Source organism: Larimichthys crocea, chromosome X, assembly GCF_000972845.2.
Source record: "Larimichthys crocea isolate SSNF chromosome X, L_crocea_2.0, whole genome shotgun sequence".
Taxonomy (NCBI): Eukaryota; Metazoa; Chordata; class Actinopteri; family Sciaenidae; genus Larimichthys; species Larimichthys crocea.
In genome coordinates this window covers 29,025,227-29,047,427 of record NC_040020.1, presented here as the reverse complement: position 1 = coordinate 29,047,427, position 22,201 = coordinate 29,025,227, and the positions used below count along the sequence as shown (strand labels likewise).

General features: G+C 39.5%; 1 protein-coding gene across 2 annotated transcripts; it reads left to right on the top strand.

The window, feature by feature from the left end:
- The first annotated feature begins 9,174 nt into the window (after positions 1–9,174).
- Positions 9,175–15,167, top strand: etaa1a (ETAA1 activator of ATR kinase a). Of its 2 annotated transcripts, XM_027283686.1 has the most exons (7): positions 9,175–9,508; positions 11,229–11,363; positions 11,445–11,515; positions 11,697–11,809; positions 12,119–13,650; positions 14,716–14,868; positions 14,900–15,167. In XM_027283686.1, the coding sequence occupies exons 1-6, from the start codon at positions 9,358–9,360 to the stop codon at positions 14,820–14,822; spliced, it is 2,109 nt and encodes a 702-aa protein (XP_027139487.1). In that variant the 5' UTR covers positions 9,175–9,357; the 3' UTR covers positions 14,823–14,868; positions 14,900–15,167. The 2 variants fall into 2 exon arrangements, with proteins under 2 accessions (XP_027139487.1, XP_019115270.1); XM_019259725.2 differs by having other exon boundaries at positions 14,716–15,167.
- Positions 15,168–22,201: the final 7,034 nt, after the last annotated feature.

The following is a 22,201-nucleotide window of genomic DNA, read 5'->3' as shown; positions in this document are numbered from 1 at the left end:
CTAACCTCTTTAACAGATGCCATTGTTGTTGTTTTCAAGCAAACAGTCACTTCTCACAGACTTTGTCAAACCACATAAACCACGCCTGTAGCTCATGCTGTAATTGCTAGTAGTTCCTTATAGGGATGCCGATTGGTCTGAACCACCGTGTCCAGACACAAGCATATAGCTTGGATGAGATGGATTTGTTTTTTTGTGTAATGTCACAATGAAATGTCATTTGGTGATCAAAAATAACTTCTTCTCTAGCGCCATCATCAGACCAGACTTTTAATACGCCTAAAACTTTGGTTTATTTCCAGTTTTGTACCTGGAAAACAACAAAATCAGCCTCAGCTGTATTTTGTTTTGTGCTAAATAGTAAATGTTCATACCTGCTAAATACATCAGCATGGTTAGATACAATGGGAGGTGTGGAAAACTACTAAATGATTAATTACATTACAATTACACAATAGTGAAGCTTTGAATGGCCATTGTTGAAAACATTAAGTCTAATTAAATAAATTAGGATGATAGCAGGATGGTGGCAGATAAGAAAACTCAAATGAATCATCTTGGAAGGTCGTGACAAATTGTTTTGTTATTTTCGTTGTGGTAAACTTGTCTCTTAGAGCAGCACTTCCATTCTTTAGTTTTGCCCCAATCAGAGAGGGACTTGAGCAGCCACGGTGACCTCAGACCAAGAATGAAACCAAAACGTAACTCTGTACGTTGAAGATGTGCTGCTTCTCTTTTTCAGCCCCACTGAAAGTTTGTGCATGCCTCTGAGCTCTCTCTGCTTTCCCCCCTTTGTACTTCTCACAAAAACAAAAAGCCAGGACACCATCTGACATAGATTACAATGGGCCAGTCAGTGGCAATAAATGCAGCATTAAGCCCAGCCCAAACACATGCACGCTGCACACTGAAGCGGGCACTTTGTGGGCGACGTCTTGGACGGCTTTCAAATGGATGTGACGGAGCCACTTATCGTAGAGTTTATAGGCCAGTAATGAAACAGTAACTGGAGTCGTTTGCACGCATTAAAGTGGGTGTTGAAGTGGAAATCTGAAGGGAGGCTCGTGGAACATTAGACTTGAAGTGCGGCGAGCTGTAAACTGTGTACTCTGGACTCCTCGCTGCTCTGGCAGCCCAGCTGAAGAGCACGTCGATGGGAATTCTTTTCAAGCTTGTGATGGAGGAAATGTTGCCCATCTCCGTCTGTTTACCGGCTGCAGCTCAAAGGAGAGACACTGAACGCATGACGTTATGTCTGCCTCGCTTCAGTTTGCTTCATTTGGACTGTTTTCGGAGTCAGACCTCGTCCAGTTTCACTTTTCTCAGCTTCATATGCACTAAAAATACTTTCTTCCACAGCGCTTGTCTTCTTGTAACTGAGCCACATCTGCACTGTTTTGAATTATATATCCCGTCCTGTCATATCTTTGAACTCGGGTGTCTTTGTCTTTTGTTAACTTTATTGTTAAAATATATGTATAAATGACACAAAGCAGATACTTTTCCATTATTGTAAAAGTCCAGTGGAGTCATAGGAAATGAACTACAGACAGTCTAATACCAATGTTTCCATTAAACTGTCTTGTTCCTGTCTTATTTTGGGCCAAATTGTCACCATCTTGTGTCTGTTAGGAACAAACAGGCACCAAGCTAAAACACACTGACAGTTTCTTGGATGCTGGATTAAATGAAAAAAAAAACAAGAAAAACAAACAGGGGCAGCTTCAAAAAAAGTTAGTTTAATGGAGGAGATGTTCTTAATGAGATGACATCTCATCAGACATAAACAGTGGTAGAGGAAGTATTCAGATCATTTACTTAAAGGACGAGTGTGTCAGAGTTAGTGGCATCTAGTGGTGTAGTTGCTGTTTGCAACCCCCTCGTGTCACCCACTCCTTCCATGTGTGTGAAGGAGAAACTACAGTGGCTGTGAAACATGCAACAAATGTGAACGACCCTATCTGGTCAGTCAGTGCTTAGTTTGTCCGTTCTGCTACTGTAGAAACATTCAACATGGTGAACTCTGTGGAAGAGGACCTGTCTGTAGATATAAAAAGGTAACAAAACCACACCAGTTCTTATTTTCAGGTGATTATAAACTAATGAACATAGTTCTGATTATTATATTCTGTAAATAGAACCCCCTAAATCTGACACACTGACGACCTTTAAATCAGTAAAGTCAGTAAAGTGCTACCATTATATATGATATATGTTACACTTTATACTATTATATGTGATTATTGTGACTAATGCATTAATATAAAAGACTGTAGTTTGTTGAGGTGGAGCTCATTTATGAACTATTTTGTATTGGACTGCAACTAATGATTAATCTCATTTTGGATTAATCTGCTGCTTATTTTCTCCATTAATCATTTGATTGTTTGGTTTGTAAAATTTGAAAAAAGTGAGAAATTGTGACACTTTCACAATGTTTGTTTTGTCCAGGCGACAGTCTAAACCTCAGCACTATTACATTTTGTACTTCCCTTAATAGTCAAATTATTCAGAAGAAAAACAGCAAATCTTCACATTTGTGATATGAAATGTTTTTTACATGAAAAGTGGTTGCCAGGTCTTCATCTCTGTCAACCAAATAATTGATTAATGGACTAATCATTTCAGCTGTACGTGTAAAGTTGACTCAACCAAGCACACACTCATGTTTTATATACTCTTTATATGTGAAAATCTTATTTTGCAAAGTAACTAAAGCTTTCAAATGAATGTAATGAAGTAAAAGTACAATATTTCTCTCTGAGATCTAGTCAAGTGGTAAGGTGGTCAAGTGTACAAGTACTCCAGTTAAGTTGTACTTAAGTACTGTTAAGTACTTGGGTAAATGTACTCATGTTACATTCCATCACATAAATATATATGTATAAAACGCCTCTCATCTAAGTGTTAACCAATAAAACAACCATACATAGTATATTAACTTCTATGATTAGGGAGTTTTACTTACAGCCTGAACTCTGCTGAAGTGTGAAATGTTGCATCTCCAGAAGAGAAGCATTTAAAAAAAAAGAGGATAAACAAAGCGGAAATTGCTGCAAACTGAGTTGTTACACAAGAAGAGTTTGAAGCTTCCAGGCGAAACTGGAAACTTGACTTGAAACATCCACAAACGCCCCATGAGAGCAGTAACAGGCCAATAAATGAAAGTAGCCATGTTTATATGCACCTGAAATACCTGCTGGATATTATTAAAGTGCAACAACAAGGATCAGATTCTTCTGCAGGAAAAGAGAGACCCGTGCGCTCTTTATGTTTAGATGATGGCCTCGTTTAAAAGATTATTCTGGTTTATTTTGTGTTAATGTTTTGGGTGTTTTGTCCACATTTCATACACCAAGTTAATAGCTGAAATCTGGAAACATTAAAAAGAAGGCTGATGAGTCATGAAATGGGAGCAGTCAGACGATCAGACTAATGACTCAAAAACATCCATGAAATTACAATAGAACAATAGATCTCATCAACATCAGAAAAGTTTATCTTTTAATTTTAATATTCAGTGCAGTATTTTATGTTTCCAGTTTACTGTTGTATTCTATGGATCATTTTAGGAATGTTTTAATGTCTAATATTTCATTTATGTCAGTATAGAGATGTTTTTCATGTTGTTAATAATAATATAATCAACTTTATTTAAAAAGCCCATTTCATTCATTCATGAATATATTACAACTTAATGTAACAATGTTGTTGTTTCATGTTGACCAAAACATTTTCACTCATCTTGTACTAAAATCCATCACTTTCTTTTGCATGATTTCTTTTTCCTGCACACCTCCACGTGAGCATCAGACAGATTGAAATCTTCAGAAAAAAAATCAAATGTAAGAAAATTGCTGCTGTATGCATTCATGCACCCATACTCATACAAACACATTTACAAATACAACCTTGTGTACATTTTGATATGCCATAAGACAACATTATACAACAGAAACAAAACAAACTCTAAAGATTGAAGCAAAAATGGGACAGTGTCAGTGTTGGAATACTGTCACGGTAATACACAGTGTACTCAAAATATCTGCATTGCATGCAGAGCAGTATAAATGAGTATAGATTGTTAATACTTAAAACAGCATATTACTGATTTACATGTGGAGCTACTTTCAAATACTTATATATATGTAGATGGTTAAGTCCAGTGGGTCAGAACTGAAGGGTCTGGACCCCTCCAAAGGATCATCAGATACATTTGAGGGGTCATCAGATGATTAGTGGGAGAAAGAAAAAGAAAAACAAAGTTCTGATACAGAAATCTGTCTTTGGTTTCTGGTCGTTTCTCCAGTCTTATTGTGAAATATTAGATTATTTGACCTCTTTGGACAAAGAACTCATAAATAAAATACCACTGGTTTAATCTTTTATCATACATTACACTTTATAGGCTTATTGTCAGTGTTGTAGTACCGAGATCGGTCTTGGTCTTGAGACTCAAGACTACTTTTTAAAGGCCTCAGTCTTGTCTCGGCCTCAGACAAAGAGGACTCTGGATTTTAGTTCAAGACTGGACAAAACCCCAACTGCAGGGATATCACTTAATTGCCTGTACATTGTCTGATTTATTTGTTAACTGTCTGGGAGGAAACATCAGCCAAATCTCCTGGAATAAAATTTGGTTTCCTAAATCACAAAGAGTTCATCTGCAAAAACAGCATCCAAAAGAACACACAGCAGTTTGTAAATACTGCAAGCCGATGCTCAATGAATGTAACAACCAAGCCAGTTTTTGTGAATATTACCTGCCTAAGCATGCTACTGTATATATTCTCTGGTCTTGGTCTTGACTTGGTCTCAGTTTAGGTGGTCTTGGCTACAACGCTGCTTATCTTAATCTGATATCTAGTAATTAAAGTTGTCAGATAAATGGAGCAGAGTAAAAATATAAAGTACCATAAAATAAAAACCTTAAAATAAAGTAACTCAGATTTGGACCTAAGTACAGTACCTGAGTAAATGCTTTGACCGCTGGTATCCAGGCCTCCACCAGTAGCTGCACCCTGACTTGTTTGATTTCAGTAGCTTACAGATCAGAGTTGGTACTACAGTTTGCACCCCGGAGGCTCTCTGGCACTTCTAAGCAGACAGTGATAGATTGGTGAGATTAGAGGGCAGCATATCTGACACTGTTCTCTGATCCACCGGCCTGAAAGCGCTCAGACCTTTTCTAACGAGCTTCCTCCAGCGTCCTGGATCACATTTCAAAGACAGACAATGTCTACTGGGAGAAAAAAAGCCATTTAGCCTTGCTGCCACTGTAATGTAAAAAGCAGGTAGCTGCCTCTTTCCTTCCTGACAGCTCTGCCACGGATTCCTTCCTCAGTGCATCGAAACTCAGTGTTTTCTTTAGAGCAGCAGGGTATTCTATTTGGACGCACAGGCCATGAAATATGGTGCGTATCTGTGTTTGGCTGCAAGCCAGGCAGAGGATCGGGATGGTGATGAATCGCTCAGATTTCACCTCAGTCCACAGTTGGCGAGCTGGAAACTTGAGCTGCAGTCTTTTGGAAGAGTAGATGGTGGATGTATTGTTTTTTGTACCTTCAAATATGTGGAACATCTATGTTAAAACTGTCCAAAAGGCACTACAGTGTTGGATTTCCCATTTTCCCTGGCTTATATGCATAAGTTACTAGTGATGGACAAAAAGCAGCCCTGGCATTTATTAAATACAGCAGCACAATTTCTAAACCAAACCCTAACCCCCATATTAGACAAACCACATTGAAATTGGCACAGCAATGAGGTGAGATTTTCCATTTATAATCCATTTACTCAAATGTATGTGAAATGGTGCTGGGCTTTTTTAATTCCTCAGCTTCAATATCCCATCTCAGTTTTGTAGCTAAGATGCAACCACTAGTTTCTAGCTATTACACAGCCACAATAATGCAGGCCTACCTTCATGTTGCCTAGTAAGTTAAACCTGTCAGTTATATTGTCTGAATCCAACTTCAGTTATCATAAGACATTCTGTACCCTGATGATAGTACATAATATCTTTTATACAATCATGCTGGTTTTTAATGCAGTGAGGGGCTGAAGGTTACAGGCAGGCATTAAATACTGGTTTTCTTACATGTAGAGATTTCTCTGAATCGTTTAGCATTATTATTTCATATATTATTATTGTAGATGGTGAAATCCATACATTTCTAGCAACTGTGTGTTAAGAAATGTTGTTCTTAAACTGGTGAACTTCACCCCTGATTGAGCCTTTTGAGAACGCTCCTTTCATACCCAGTCATGATACTCTGTGATACCTGTTACCAATGAGCCTGTTTACCTGTGGAATGATCCAAACAGATGTTTTTTTTTGTTGTTGCTGCTATCCCAACTTTATTGGGCATCAAATTCAGAATGTTAAATATCTCGTCTGTACTGTAGTCGATTGAACATAGGTCAAAATGAATTTGTAAATCATTGCATTCTGTTTTTATTTACATTTTACACAATCAACCAGGGATTGGAAATGTTTCACCTTAAATGTATCATAACTTTCTATGCCATGGTACCCCACAACATACGACAGCTGGTGCCCTGTTTTATTTAAGTCCACCACTGTAGACATATTGATTGTACTTGTAGATTCACATATCATTGAATATTCGACTGTTGGCCTTGGCAGAGGTCTGCACTCACTGACTGTCCTTCTAGTTTTGTTATAAATTTGCATTTTCTTCTTTAGCCACCAACACTCTGCATTTCAATGTCATAACTCTGTAATATTATCTTATATGACTGCAATTATAATTAAGAAAACATTTTTGTCGAACATCACATCTGTTGCCTCCACCATCATTTGTTATAATTCAGTGCAGTGAAAATGTGTTTTCCAAAGAGAGAACATCTCATTTTGAAGTCAACTTGTTTCCAGCAGCAGCATCAGTGTGTTCATATTACATTGTGTATATACTGTTGGCCCAGCGGGATATGACGCACTAATCCTTCCTTTGGGGAAATGGTGAAGAAGGCGGAGAGCTGCCGCTGACAGCTTCACAAACAACCCCTGCTGCTGCTGTCGACTGCAGGATAGACCTGCAGTTGTACTCTGAACACACTTGTGTCTATTTGATGTCTAATGTCTCTCAGACTTTAAATTAACTGAGATTTACTGCTGCTTGCATCTCTGATGAGTCAAGTCAGTTTCAGTGTTGAAAGAAGTATTCACATCTTTTATTTACTTAAACGTAAGACCATAAGACCACAATTTAAAAATCAAAAACATACAGCCAGGGAACATAATCCAGGTGGACAAAACATAAATAACTGTGTAGGTTTACAGAGATAGTGCTGGTCGGATGGTCAGACAGCTTCTGCAAAATTCCTCCACCTTCACCTTTCCATTGTCGGATTAGGGAAACTTTCTGTAACTTTTGGAAACCTGACTATACAACAATGACTTCACTCCGTGACACAGCATAGTGCTACACTATGAATGTCTTCCGCAAGCCCAGTCTCACACCAAAGTGCGTAAAAAAAAAAAAAAACATCCACTAAATGATAACATGTCAGTGTTTTGTTTTTCCTTCCCTAGACATGAAAAATACACCCGTATGAAGGCACTACCTGCAGGGGGGATAATGATGAGAGCAACAGACAAATGTAGTAGAGCATTAAGGCCATATATGGAAGAGGTTGGGATTGATGGATGAACCAATTTAAATAGCATACGTAAGTTACGTCAGGTATATAACATAACTTAAAAAAAAATTCCGAAACCTAACCAAGTAGCTTTGGTCCCTAAACTTTACCAAACTGCAACCTTAGCAAACTTTATTTTGAAAATGTAGCTGGACGTTGAATATCTATTCTTGCTAACTTGATTCAGGGAATAATAACATGATGTAAGCACTGTCACACCTACACGCACTGCAAATCTGACATCTAGTCACACCACTGACATTATATGATATGGAAGTTGTATCTGCGACGTCACCCACAGGTTAGGGTTAGAGAACCGTTGTGAGTGTGGTGGCTCTGGCCGTCGCCAACTTGGCAGTCCTGCCTCTTCCGTCTCCCGGCAAACATCGGCAAAGACACAAGGATCATCAGTGGACCTGAGCTGAGTTGAATGACGCATAGGTGCTTGAACAAGTCATCTTTAAGTCTCCTCTGTGGATCCAAGGTGAATTTCCAGGGTGAATTTCCTGTATAACTCACCCATTGAAATTATATTAAGGTTTAAATTTATGCATAATTAACAGCGTGGATGATTTGAGTGACAGGTGGGTGTTGTTACTGATGACTTTGAGCACCCATGCTTTCATTCGGCCCACCGTAAATCTGCTTATGATCCACATTTTTGTCCATTTTTAGATTAGCTGGGAGATTGAACAAGCAGTATCATCAAAATGGCGGCAGCCAGAGCCACAACAGCTCTTCAAAAACCTAAGGGTGATGTCACAGATACAACATCCATATTTGTACAGTCTATGGCAGGGATGTCCAAAGTATGGCCAGGGGGCCAATCACGGCCCGCGATCAGATTTCATGAGACGTCATTTATATAATATATTATTTATGACCTGCTAGAATTGTCAGATACTGTACGGCTGGAAGACTTTTTTGGTTGACATAACGAAGCATTTGAACCTTTAAGGACATAACTGCTGGTGTTATATATCTGTAGATGTGACACAAAATATTACTTTCTGAATGATTTTGTTAAAGACAAAAACAAGAGTGACACGTTTTAAACTCAAATGTTAACAGACTTTGCATTACTCACAATAAGTCATGTCTAAAATGAACATGAGGTTCAGATTTGTATCGACTTCATGCAAGTTTAACATGTTTCATACAATTTATTCTTTGTTATCTGACTCCAGATCTGAAAGAAAGGAAGAACTGTTTTTGTTTGTTTACGCCTGATTGGCTGAGATTTGTTTACATTGTCATTTAAAATAATTGTGACAATGAAAACAAAATGATTACAGGACATTTGTATGTAACTTTTATTGGTATTTTTTTCATTTTTAAAATGTTAGTATTGTCCCGCTGGTCTATGGTCATTTAAAGTCTCGTAAATGTATTTATATGAAATGTATCATATAAAATAAATATGTTTACAGTGAATTTAATGTTACATTTATCATGTTTGCAACGTTCAATGACACTCGTGATTAGCTTTACGGTGTGCGCAGTGTCTGCGCAGCTTTGTTGCTCTTGAACGCACCACGACGGGCACCGGAGAGGAAAAGATGGCGGGTCGTTCAAAAGCTCTGCTGACCGGTTGTCGAGTTTACAACAAAATAAACTGTAAATAACAAACTGCAGCTCGGCGTTAACCGCAAACTGGCGACCGGGACACCGACAAGATAACGTCCGGTAACCATGAACCGAGTCCGGGGGAGGTTTGACCCTGCGTCCGGTCTGACAGGCGCCTCACAGCAACAGACGGCAAAACCAAACCGACTGAGCAGGCGGTACAGACAGACTCAGCAGACTCAGGCAGATATCAGCTCCCCAAGCAGCCAACAAGCAGGTCAGTGACTGGATTTCTCTTTGTTTACCTTCACTTTAGATGCTTGAAGTCGTTCACCGTCGTTGTCCGCCTCTCCTGCTTGATGAGCCGGGTACAAGGCCTGACACGTCCCGCTCTGCTGAGTGTGCACAACCACACAACAAACATGCACGTCAAAGATAGACTGACATCATAAGACTGGACTACATGTGTTTTTATTCACCTCAGGTTTAAATCCACCATAATGCAGTAACTAATGGACAATTTTAACTTTGGATAGCATTAAAAAGCCATTTAAAACAATGGGCAGCTTTATATAAATAAATAGTCTAATGCAGTGTTTCTCAAACTTTTTATATCATGCATCACCTCCAGAAAATATTAATCTCTGCAGGGAACACGACTATGATCAGCTATAGACAGTGGGCACAGGAAGCTGTTATAAAGATTAATTATTGATGATTGTTGAATCCTGAACAGAACAGGTTCAGGTACCAGAGTTCAGAGTTTATTTGGTAGGAAAGAAATACTCCTGATCCAGATTTCTCTGATATTTCCTGTTTGGAGCTGTGATCGCAGTAATTTTACCTCCACTCACGATCTCACGTCACATTTTAGTTCATAACTAATCGTGGATGTATGCGTGCGCCACGTGAATGAACGTAAATACTTATTTTAAATGACATTCCAACAATATCTTCTTTAAATTTTGTTGCTGTAGATATGTTTTTAAATAATTTCATAAAAAAAGAGATTCCTCCAAGTACCACTAAAGGCATGTCGCGTGCCACCAGTGGTTCTTGTACCATAGTTTGAGAACCAGTGGTCTAATATGTGCACATTTTCCATGTTAACCATATATCAGAAGAATATTAGAAACATATTCAACACTGTGTTTGGTCAAATAGACTATTGTATATGTTTAGGAAGGTTCCTAACTCTGTGAAGTATTTGTAGCATTAAGGAAAGGAGCTTCAGTGCTTCCTTTCTTGTCTCCTTTGGCATAGGATACACCGGATGATCCTTTACAAAAGGAAAGGAGGTCATTCACAACCAGACATTTAAAAAAAAGATTTAAAAAGTGTGACGCAGACTGCAGCAGAGAGAGTGTGTGACTATGGACAGACGTGATGATGTGATACATAAACTTTAATCATGAAGTCTGATGTAACGGGTCTGTAGTTTATCAGTACAGACTGGAGTCTGTTAACAGACAGACAGAAGCTCGTCTCCTCTATGAAACCTGGTCCGTGTCATGTTATTTATCATCCATCTTTTGCCATAAGTTGCTAACATGCTCATATACAGGAGTGGACAGGAGGGTGAGCGTGAGCTTGTCCACATTTATATATTGTGCACGAGGAGAAGTATCTCAGATGTGCATTTTGTAGACCATCTTCTGAACTTTGTAGTTTTACGACAGATGATGGTAATAACATCCGCCGAGGCATGATGACGTAGTCTAAGTGTGTCTAAGTGCAGTCAGATTCTTTGAACACAGCGGACGTCTTTAACTCCTGATGAATTCTCCCTCACATCCAAGTGGTTAGGAAAGGACATAGGAGATAAAAAAAAATTTCTGACTATTCGACTGTACCCACTGAATCATTCACAGCTCCAGACTTTGACCTCTGACCTCCCTATGAAGTGCAGAAAAAGATAAAAAGAGGTTCACAGTTCACATAAATATATATTATTTGTGAATTTGTTTCTGAGTCAGTTGTTTGTGTTTCTCCTTCAGATTTTAAAACCCCGACTAGGATCCCGAGACCCAAAGCAAGTGGAGGTAGTTTCAGTGGCGAGTCTCCACACAACGACTCGGACTTTCAACAGGACATCATCTGGGACGCCACCTCTCCTTCACCCAACCGACTCGGTAAACTTCCAGCTGAGATGTGATGTGGATAAAATAAAATAAAGAATGTCCTTCATGTCATGATTTTGTTTTCCTCTTCAGGTAAAAGAGGCAAGAAACAGCGTGCTGGGATTGTGGACATCTCAGAGATTGTTAGCAGGATCGCTCCAAAGGTCAGTAACACGGCTGGTGGGATTCTCAAAACCTTTCAGTTCTTGGACCTACTTAGTAAAAATGCTGAACATCGGCTCTGATAATCGGCCTCTGAATCTCAGCTCCGATCAGCAGACCCAGAGCCAAGAATCACGTATATGAATATGTATTTACAATATTTATTTGGTTGTGTTTCTGAAGCATGGCAGACCGGAAGTTTCAGAGCCGACTTTGCAGCAGTGGATTGGAGACAGCGCCACCATTCCCTGCACGCCGGATGTTCAAGCTCCCAAACACAAGAAGAAATCCCCGAGGTAGGTTCACAACAAATACAGCCCAACACATCTCTCTGCTGTGACGTTTATTACTCAGAGCTTTTTAGATTTTGATATAGAAATATTTTTTGGGCCCTTTTGAGCTTTTTTTGATAGAGACAGCTGAAGAGTGACAGGAATGTGGTGAGAGAGAGGTTTTACTTGTAATAAATTCAGATTTATGGATATAATATTTACCCAGAAAGAGGTTAATACCATGAAGAGTCAGCCTTCTTTCCTGACATCGCTTTAACCAAAATTTTCATCTTGTAAGTATCTTGTCAGTAAACTTTTTTGTTGTCATCGCAGGCCGAATGGAGTGGATGACCTGTTGAAACTGGCCAAACAGTTTGACTTCAACATGTTTCATCAGGATGATGAAGAAGAAGAAGAAGAAGAAAAAGCGGAGGAGGTGCTGCACCAGCAGAGTCAGGAGCTCCTCTCAGAGGACATCTTGGATTTAGAGAACGGCGACTTTTTACCTTCGGTTCCTGGAAACTGTCAACCAGCTGTGAAGGCAGCAGTGAGGACAGATGTGCAGATCCAGCAAGACCAATATATGGAGGACGATTTGGATTTCCTGTTTGATGGACCGACCCAACACGTGAGCGGAGATTTAAGTCAGGTATCATCAGCTCAGCCGACACAAGTAAAACCTGCTTCTGGCACCTCTTCCAAAGAGGCTTTTGGGAAACCGCCTTCATCCTCTCATGGTCCCACTTCTAGTGTTTCCACGACAAACACTAAAGTTACTTTGGTGAACACTGAGTTTGATGATGATTGGGAAAACGATGACTTATTAAACGACTCTTTGGTATTGGAGATGACACAAAATCCACAAAACTTTGGGACTCCAAAGCACAGCTCAACCCAGAAACTGTCCAGTGAAATAAAATATCAGAGTCCGGTAAATGTTCCTGTCAGTGGAAGTGTTGGCCTGTCAGCTGCACCTAAAGTGGAAAAGGACAATGTAAGACAAAGAACGACGTTCAAACTGGAGTCTAATCCTATTTTCTCTTTCAAAAGCATCCAGACAGACACGCGGACAAACTCAAAGATGAATTTCAGCTCAGAAACGGCACATAAAGACACTCAGCAGAGCAGGTTTTCATCCGGTAATGGTGTTTTAGTCAAAGGGGGATCTCAGCGTACCTGGCAGACCTCAAACTCAGTGAAGTCAGATCCACAGAAACCACCTTTTCATCAAAGCTCAAGCTCAAGTGCCAAATACAACACGACAGCTTCTGCTGCGTCAAACACATCAGCTACAAAAACAGCTCAAAGCTTTTCAGCCCACCACGAGGCACCTGCTGGCTCAGACCTCCTGGATGAAGACCTGGAATCCTTCTTCTCGTCTGACCTGGTTTGGGACGACCCGGCTGATGACGACCTGCTGTGTGAAATGTGTGAAGACATGGAGAATCAGATCCAGAGCTCTGAGAACGTTTCCACTAAACCGACTCTTCCTGTTGGACACACGTCGAACCAGAGAGCAGCTATTCCACCGGCAAGCAGAAGCTGGGACAACAAGACCCAACCAGCCAATCAGCAACCTTTTCCTCCCAAACAGACACCAGCAGCTGTTCCCTGTGCTTCAGGTAGACCAGCCGTCGGCTCATTGGCTCGTGGTTTTGTCTCTAACATCACGGCAGGTGGACAAATGAACGCAGTGACGGATTCTTTTAGATTCACGCAACCAAAAAACATTTCAGGATCCACAAACAGTTCAACATGTGCGCAGGTGACCAGCAGGTTCCAGGCGGCACCGCAGGGTAACACCCGCAAAGACCAGTTCACCTTCAAGAAGCCCAACAGCCCAGTTTCTATGGTGACCAACAAAGGTAAGAGCTGCTTCCTCCTTCAGACACTCTCTGAGCCTGTTTATACCCGTCGTTAACGTGTGTTGGATCACGAGTGGACAGTTTGAAATATACTTGGACACGTGTTTTTTTAGTCTAAACTCTCATTTGTCCTGAGCCTCGTTTAAAAACCACCACTGTCTGATTTCTAGTGAGTTTACTATAATGTAAATGAGGCGTTTGGGCAGGTGGCAGGTGTTTGTGAACACACTGTCTGTTTCAACTGATTTCACCATTGAAGTAGTAACTGAAATAACTAACGTAAAGAAATCACACACTTTTGACAGTTGTTTTTTTCTGTGTCTTCTGAATTCTAAATTCAGCAGATATTATACACAAAGTTTTTATTTCTCAGTTTGTCCCAGCATGTTGGCTTATCTGCATATAGAGAGATTTGACCACAAATGGTCACTGGAGATGCACGTGGAGACTCATTGTAATGCAGGTGTGAACCACTGACAGTGTAAAGAATGGACCGTGTATGAGGTTTCTGAAGAGCCGTGGCTCTGGTCGCCGCCATGTTGGTAGTCTTGTCTCTTCCGCCTCCCAAGAGGTCGAAAGATGTGGATCATTGGCAGACCTAAGGCGGGCCGAATGATGCCCGGGTGCTAAAACAAGCCATCCATAATGGCACCCACTTGTCAATCAAAGCGGCCACATTGTTAATTCTGCAGAACTTTAATATAATTTGAATGGATGAGTTATTTAAAAGTTCACTTTCAGTACAGTTATCATGAACAGGAAAATTAGCGATAGAGACCAAAACAGTTTTTTGCACCAGGCTGTTAACATGTTTATTTCTGCTGTGAAGTTGGACGTTTTAATATAGGGGTTTATGGAGATTGACTCATTCTGTAGCCAGACTCGAGTGGTTGTTTGAGGAACTGCAGTTTTTGGCGCTTCCACATTGGCTTCACTTCACAGCCACAGAGATTGCTGCTGTGGTGTGGTCACCAAGGACTCATGTTAAGTTAACTCAAAACACTGCCACTGTAGTAGCGAAGTGTTTCCACCTTCATGTGTGTGGATCTTCTGTTTTCTCTGCAGCTGTGGCTAAATGTTCAGCCTCAGAGATCGAGCTAAAGAAGCAGCAGGCGATGGAGAGACGACGACAGCGACTGCAGGCTGCACAAAACCCCCGAGCTCCCACCTGACGGACAAACCAGCCTCGTAAAACAACAAACCTGCAGAATGAAGAAAATGCCTTCAGAGTTCGACCTGTTAAATTAAACTGTACATGTACTGTATTTTAATGTTTATCCCATGTCTCTGTTCTGATTTATTTTTTCATGTTTTTAAAAATGTTTTAATGTCTTTTGAAGGAGTAGTCCAACATTTTGGGAAATACTTTTATGTGCTTTATTTCCAAGAAGTGGAGTCTGAATGTGGTTAGCCCAGCTCAGCATAATGACTGGAAGCAGGGGTAAAAGGCTCGTCTGGCTGTGTAGACAGATCAAATTACATCTACCAACACCTCTAAAGCTCAATTAATTATTTTTGTGGTTGTTAGGGAGGGGGAACTACTTCTTGACAGACAGCAGTGTATCTATACGCCCAGTACTTCTGTCCAGTGTGCAGGTATCATCTTTGAGTGCTGGTTTTGGTCATGACGGTATCAAACCTGGAAAACTCCCTTTAGCCACTTTAGGACATTGTTCAATATAAAATACTTGCAGCACGTGTCTCCCCCGGTAAATAAACCAGATAAAACAAGTTTTAGAGGTGTTGGTTTAATTTTTAACTTTGAACAGAGCCAGGCTAGCAGTTTCCCCCTGCTTCCAGTATTTATGCTAAGCTAGGCTAACTTTGCCTTCACTCCAGCTCTGTACTTGACACATAAACATGAGAATGATGTCTGTCTTCTCATCTCGCTCATGGGAAGGAAGCAGATAAATACATTTCCCAAAAATGTTGAACTGTTCCTGTGATGCCAGATTACGTCACAACAACTGATGTGCTACACGTCTGTTTGATGTGGAGATGATTGTAAGTAAAATGGACCAGCTTTGCTCATAATTTGTGCCATTTTAAATGATTTATATTATATATTAAAAAATTACTAGCAGGCTAGCAGTTCCCCCCTGCTTGGAGTCTTTGTGCTAAGCTAAGCTAACCACATACTGGGGTTTTCAAAATGACTGTTCCTTTAAAATATTCAAATTTCTTTTTTTTTGTGATCATGAACACAAGAGTCACTTTTCTTTGTTCTCTGTAAAGCACTTTAACTGACTTCAAGGTGTTTTACCAATAAAATCTTTATTGTTTGTAACATCATTGGTGATTTGGTTAAAGATACAGTAGTTTTGAGATATCTGTTTCCCAGAGTCAAAACCTTTTTTTATGTATTTGCTGTAGTCTGAAGTTGTCAAACGGCAATATTGGGCTGTCTTGGCTCAATTGTTGAGTGTCAGTGGGATCAAATAAAATAATCATGATCCCATAGGCCGCTGCAAATTGAGCAAAACAAAACAAGTAAACTGAAAAGGTGGTTGAGGAGGCGTCTTTTTCCAAGATTTGTTGAGGGGAGACTCACAGTGTCGGTGTTTGAATGTCTAAGGGGCCAGAAAGCATCACCAGACAGCAGAAGTTACTTTAAAAAAAGTATAGAAGAAATTCAGTTTATTACAGTTATAGTGCAGCATTAAACCCTTAATTTAATCAGTGGTGGTATAAGTATATAGATGATTTACTTAAGTAGAAGTAACAATGTAGGTGTACAACTATGTAAAAATACTCCATTACAAGTAAAGGTCCTACATTTAAAATCCTACTCAAGTTAAACAGTCATATTTCTGGAAACATCCTTATATATGCAGCATATTAAGGTAATGTATACAGAATAAAGTCGTACTTTAAATGACAGTAAAACACTGTCATTTAATGGCAAAACCTTTATTTTAATACACATTCATATGGGATTGTCATGTCAGTTATATGGAAAACCTTTTTGATGAAAAAACTTATTTACTTATTTATGTATTTATACAGTAAAATGCAGAAATAAAATGCCAACCTTAACCATGAAATCAACAGTACTAATATTCTATTACTCTAATATTACAGTAAAAGTTGACAGTTTTTGTTTGTTTGTTTGTTTGTTTGTTTGTTTGTTTACAGAATGTCAATGTTTTATTTTAACAGGATTTAATATTAACTTATTGCTACAAATTTGAATGTTATAGTTAAGGAATGTGAAGCTAATTGACAATAAACAGCCTTGGCTGTCAAATAAATAGTGGAGTTAAAAGAACAATAGTTTCTTCTGATATGTAGCGTGTACTACAATAGAAGTACTGAAGTAACATATAAGTACAAGTACATCAAAGAAGTACATAAGTACGTAGAGTAAATGTACTTTGCAGCACTGACTTTAAAAAAAGAAAACAAAGCGAGGGACATTCATGATCCACACACAGGCTGGATATTCATCTATAAACAAAAGAGCAGTGAGATAAACTTCTTCATATCAGAGCCACAGTGTCACCTGAAGATCACCCGGTGGGACTCACCTGTCCCTGCGCGGTCAGGTGGTCCAGTCGGCCTCGTCAGGTCTCTTCATTAAGAGTCTGGCAGCTGTCTGATGGAGCAGATATCCTCCCTGCAGGTAAACGGAGCCTTGTTATCAGCAGACAGGTGTGTAACCGTAGTCCAGCATGCTGCTGCAAATCACAGGCACGCAGATGTAATCTGCCTCGGTTTAATCACGCTGTCTTTGTCCCAGACGTACTCCAGGATCCACTTTAGTCCATTTGTAAAGGAGATTTCTCTTAAGTTTTTCTTTGCCAGGTAGGAGTTTATTTTAATTATAAAGGAGCTCCTGAATGTCAGAGCAGTTTGTGTTTTATATAAATCGGACACATCAGCTGCTGCAGATCTATAAACTCATTTGTTTTAGTGTAAATATTCATGTTAGCTGATGGTGTTAGAAATGATTTCATTAGCTGAATTAAACCAATGGAGTACCTGCTGCTCTGACTGTTTACACTGTGTAGGAAAAAACAAACATTGGATGTCATGAATATTTAAAATGGTAGCTTACAGGCTGAAACCAGGTTTCTGTTGGAGACAGTGTGTGACGACTAATTTGTAAAAACGAGAGATCTTCAATTTATTTGAATAAATAAACTACCAGCTAAATAAGTAAATGATCTGTCATTGTCTGTTCACACTATGTAACATTGGGCTCCCGTGAAGTACGTATAGCTTTACAGCACTAAGTCATACACCACCAACTATTTCACTGATTTTGTTGGATCATATTTTATGGAGAAAATGTCAAATCAACTCTCTTCCTGAGTTTCCTGCTGTGAAATGTAGCTGCTGTTAGTTAATGTCAGTTAGCTCAGTTTGCTTTAACATTACTGCTCAGACTGGTGGAGTGCAGACAGGGGAACAATGTCAGAATCAACACCAGAACCAGAGCCAGACAAAGAGACCAAAGAGGACATTGACTGAAGAAGCTAGAAAGAGAAAAATTTTAGTTTTAGTCATCGGCGAGAGCTTGGTGAAATAAAAGGCTAAAAGACAGACGTCGAGCTGGGCTTCTTGCTGGTGGACTCGTAAGTAATATCAGCTGGCTGCTATGTCTTGTGTTGTTGCACTTGCTTGATGTTTGGCTGTTAGTAGTAATATAGTCATAACAAATACACGTGTACAGCTGTCCATATTTACGACAGTGGTATGGCATGGAAACTGGAGCGCTTAATTGTAAAAATTGCATTTTTTTATGCAGTGTAGCTTTAAGCAATTATCAAAGTAGTTGCAAATTTATTAAATTTACTATTCGTAATGTTCGTTGGATTGTTGTAAGCTGCACTTGTACAAACTGTAAGGTAGATCAACTCTGCAAATGTTAAAAATTTGTAAAGTAACTAAAGCTGTTAGATATCGTACAGGTACCACAAAGTTGTACTTAAGTACACTTCTCAAGTAAATGTTCATAATTACCACTGGTGGTGGTGTGAGGTCACATGACCTCTTAATAAGCGACGCATGTGCCCAGTTTTGAGAAACATAAGTTAGGTTGTGTGAACCAATCAGGACTGAGACTTCTGACTCGTATTTACTGTAACCATCAATAACAACCATAAAAAATAAACATAAAAAAGATGGGCAGTGTGAGGTCAGCGTGTCGTGATGTGGAGGTCTCCTGCCCCCTGGTGGCCACAAGTTGATTAATGCAGCTTTAACAGAATCTTAAACTATCGGACACATTCAATTTCTCACACTGCAAGAAACCAAACATCCACATTTGAACAGCAGAGATGGAGATGGACGGCTGGTTTACATGAAGAGGAGGCAACTGAGCGGTTTCATGGCCCCACCTGACACCTACAACAACATGGCTGAAAGTGTTTACTGCAGATCTTCTTACCCACTGCAGGTGAAATGAAGTTACCTGAGAGTTACGCTGAACTCTGAATGACCCCGCCACCACCTCCACCTCCACCTTACTCTGCTCCATTAATTATTCCCGGGCCAATCACAGAGGAGCATGACAGGTGAGAAGACAGGTTGGTGTCTGTCCAGCTTTTACAGACGACATCCACACTGGTAAAGAGCGGGACAGGTTTCACTTTAAAGACGTTTTCTAACGTCCTCGGTACGTTAACGTCACCCGGCAAACAATCTAGTACAGGGTCATTTAAAACCCTGTTGAAACAATAAGAAGGCAAAGAAGCAGTTAATGCATTTCAGTCGAACATAAAACAGTTTTCCAGCATAATTTAAAGCAGGATTTCTTTTTTTATTGTCTATTTGTCCCACATATAAGAGAGTACAGAAGGTATGCTTACTGTCTTCTCTAAACCTGACACTAGCTGCTCTTTGTTCCTTCATGGCTCGACCAGAGAACAAAGCTGACATTTCTCTTGACACTCACAATGCTGTGTGAAAATCCACATTTCTAGGAATCATGTAGTTTCAGCCATTATGGTGCAGAGACATTTTAGAGGCCGGCTCTGCAGGCTTTCATGTTAGCTCTGTGAAAATAAATCTGGAGCCCAAATCACAAACAGATGAGCAGGTTCCACGAGAGGCGGTGGGTTTCGGGGGGTCCGAGGGTGCGGCTGAGGGAGTATGAATGAGATTTTTAATTGGCAGCGACGGCAACAACTGGCCACCCCCTCCTGCAGCTCTATTATGAGCATTCAGACCTGTAAGATCAGGTGATCTGATGCTTCAACTGTGGGTGAAACAATGTGTCAAGACACAAAATATGAAACAGTTTTCATCATAAAACTAAAAGTTTTAAAATTCAGACAGAAAATAGTAGTTGGTCTTGATGTCTGACAGTAATATAATATTAATTCCCACTGAAAATCAGACACGTGACAGCTGAGATAAAGTTGATGTTTCTATAACAGGATCAAACGGTCCTCTGAATGTTTTTCAAAGGAGTATTAGTGCATTAATGTAATATTTTAAACCCAGACAGTGAACAGTTTTTATAGTTTTTAATGAACAGTTTTATGAATGATCAGCTGTTCTTCAGTGGAGAGCACACGGCCTCATTGGCTGGTTAAAGAGAGACAATTTTGGATGAATCATTCTTTAGACAGTAGTCAGGTTTCCATCCACTACTGTTAGATGACAATAAGGAGTTGGTTCATTGAGATAAGCAGTAGTTGGCACTAAATCTCTAGGCAAATGCTTTTGAACCATTGTAGAAGAAGAGGGTGCAACAGGATGACCTGAAAGCGCTCCAGATCAAGCAGCAATCTCCGTGGCAGTGAAGTGAAGTCAATGCGGAAGAGACAAAAACTGCAGTTCCTCAAACGGCCACCTGAGGCTGGCTACAGAACGAGTCAAGTCCCCATGTTACTTCACAGCAGAAATAAACATGTTTACAGCCTGGTACAAAGAACAGTTTTGGTCTCTATAGCTTATTTAATTTTTCATCTGTGCTGAGTATGATTTTTTTTTTTTTAACTCACCCATTCAAATTATATTAAGAATTAAAGTTATGCATAGTTAACAGTGTGGCCACTTTGAATCACAGGTAGCTGGTTACAGATGGCTTGACTGAGCAATCAGTCAGCAGCCCTCTTAGGTCTTGTTACAGCACTCCAGTGGTGTTATTCAGAAACGACCCAAACTGTGCAATACATAGTTTGATTTCGTCCACATCCTCCACTGTCACCCATCTAAAACCCTGTTTCCACAACAGGCTTTGTGTCTTTGTTCCTGTTCCTGTTTCCTTCTTAAACAGCTCAACATTTATTCATTTTAAATAAAAGATAATAAATATGAGAATTATGACTTAAAAATTATGAAACAGAAGAAAACTTATTATATATATACTTATTCTTGTTTTTGTTTTGTTTTTATTACAAATGGCAGAACCGAGCTTCCATACTTCCATTCTAACTTTTGTTTGGATATAATAAAAAATTTGTGACGAGTGCCTACGACACACACTGGTTTGTGGACGGTGTTGTAAAATCTCACTATTCTCAGCTCAGTTCCCTTTACTGGTGCTAAAAGGCCCAAATGTAAATATTTTCTAAAACCTACAGATCCCTAAAGGGTCATACATACATACATTTTATTCCACCTGTTTTCCCGTGATAACGAGATAACTTTCCTCCGTTTTCCCGTGATAACAAGATAATTAATTCGAGATCTTGAGAAAACAAAACGATAGTCTAGTGTATTAAATCATTGCAGGAAACATCATTTAGTGTAGCAATGTCAGAGGAGCAGGAGACACATTTAGTGTGTTTTGTATTTGTTCTTGTTTTGTCAAAACATTTCAAACAATTACTGAGTTTGAAATACAGATAGTCAGTTTTGATTTTCAGGGTATTTATGACGACATCAGGCTCAGTTAGATTGCGCCTCCGATAAAGCTGAAGCCTTTCTAGCCGTCTTCTCAGATGACGCACACTAATGTGTACATTATCTATAGCAAGGCATAAAGCTGCTCAGCCTGTGTCAGGCCTGGATTGAAGATGTGATTGAGATTGATATTGTCCTGCTCCTCTGACATTGCTACACTAAATGATGTTTCCTGCAATGATTTAATACACTAGACTATCATTTTGTTTCCACGAGATCTCAAATTAATGATCTCATTATCACGGAAAAACTGAGGAAAATTATCCTGTTATCACAGGAAAATGGGTGCAATAAAATGTATGTATGTATGACCCTTTAGGGCTTCCGTAAAAACCAGAACAAATGCTCATAAACAGAGGGTCCATATACTTTTGTCCACATCTCAATATGTGGTTTAACATGCGGCGTCACACTGACACCTGCTGATAGAAATGGAGCAGTGCATCTTTGAATCCCTCGGCAGTTTCACTCATGTCAGTCAGAGCATTTTAATGTTTTGAGCTCACAGTGTATTTATACTTCTTATATATCGAGCACTTATTTCTCGTGTTGATTTCACATTTTGAATTTCACTGCTGCCAAAAAAACACTTTTTCCATCAATCCTTTGTTGGGGAAATATTACAACTGGTAAAAAGTGTTAAATAAACTGTTTAAAATACTTAATTTCTTTGAATTCCACTTCATTTGAACTT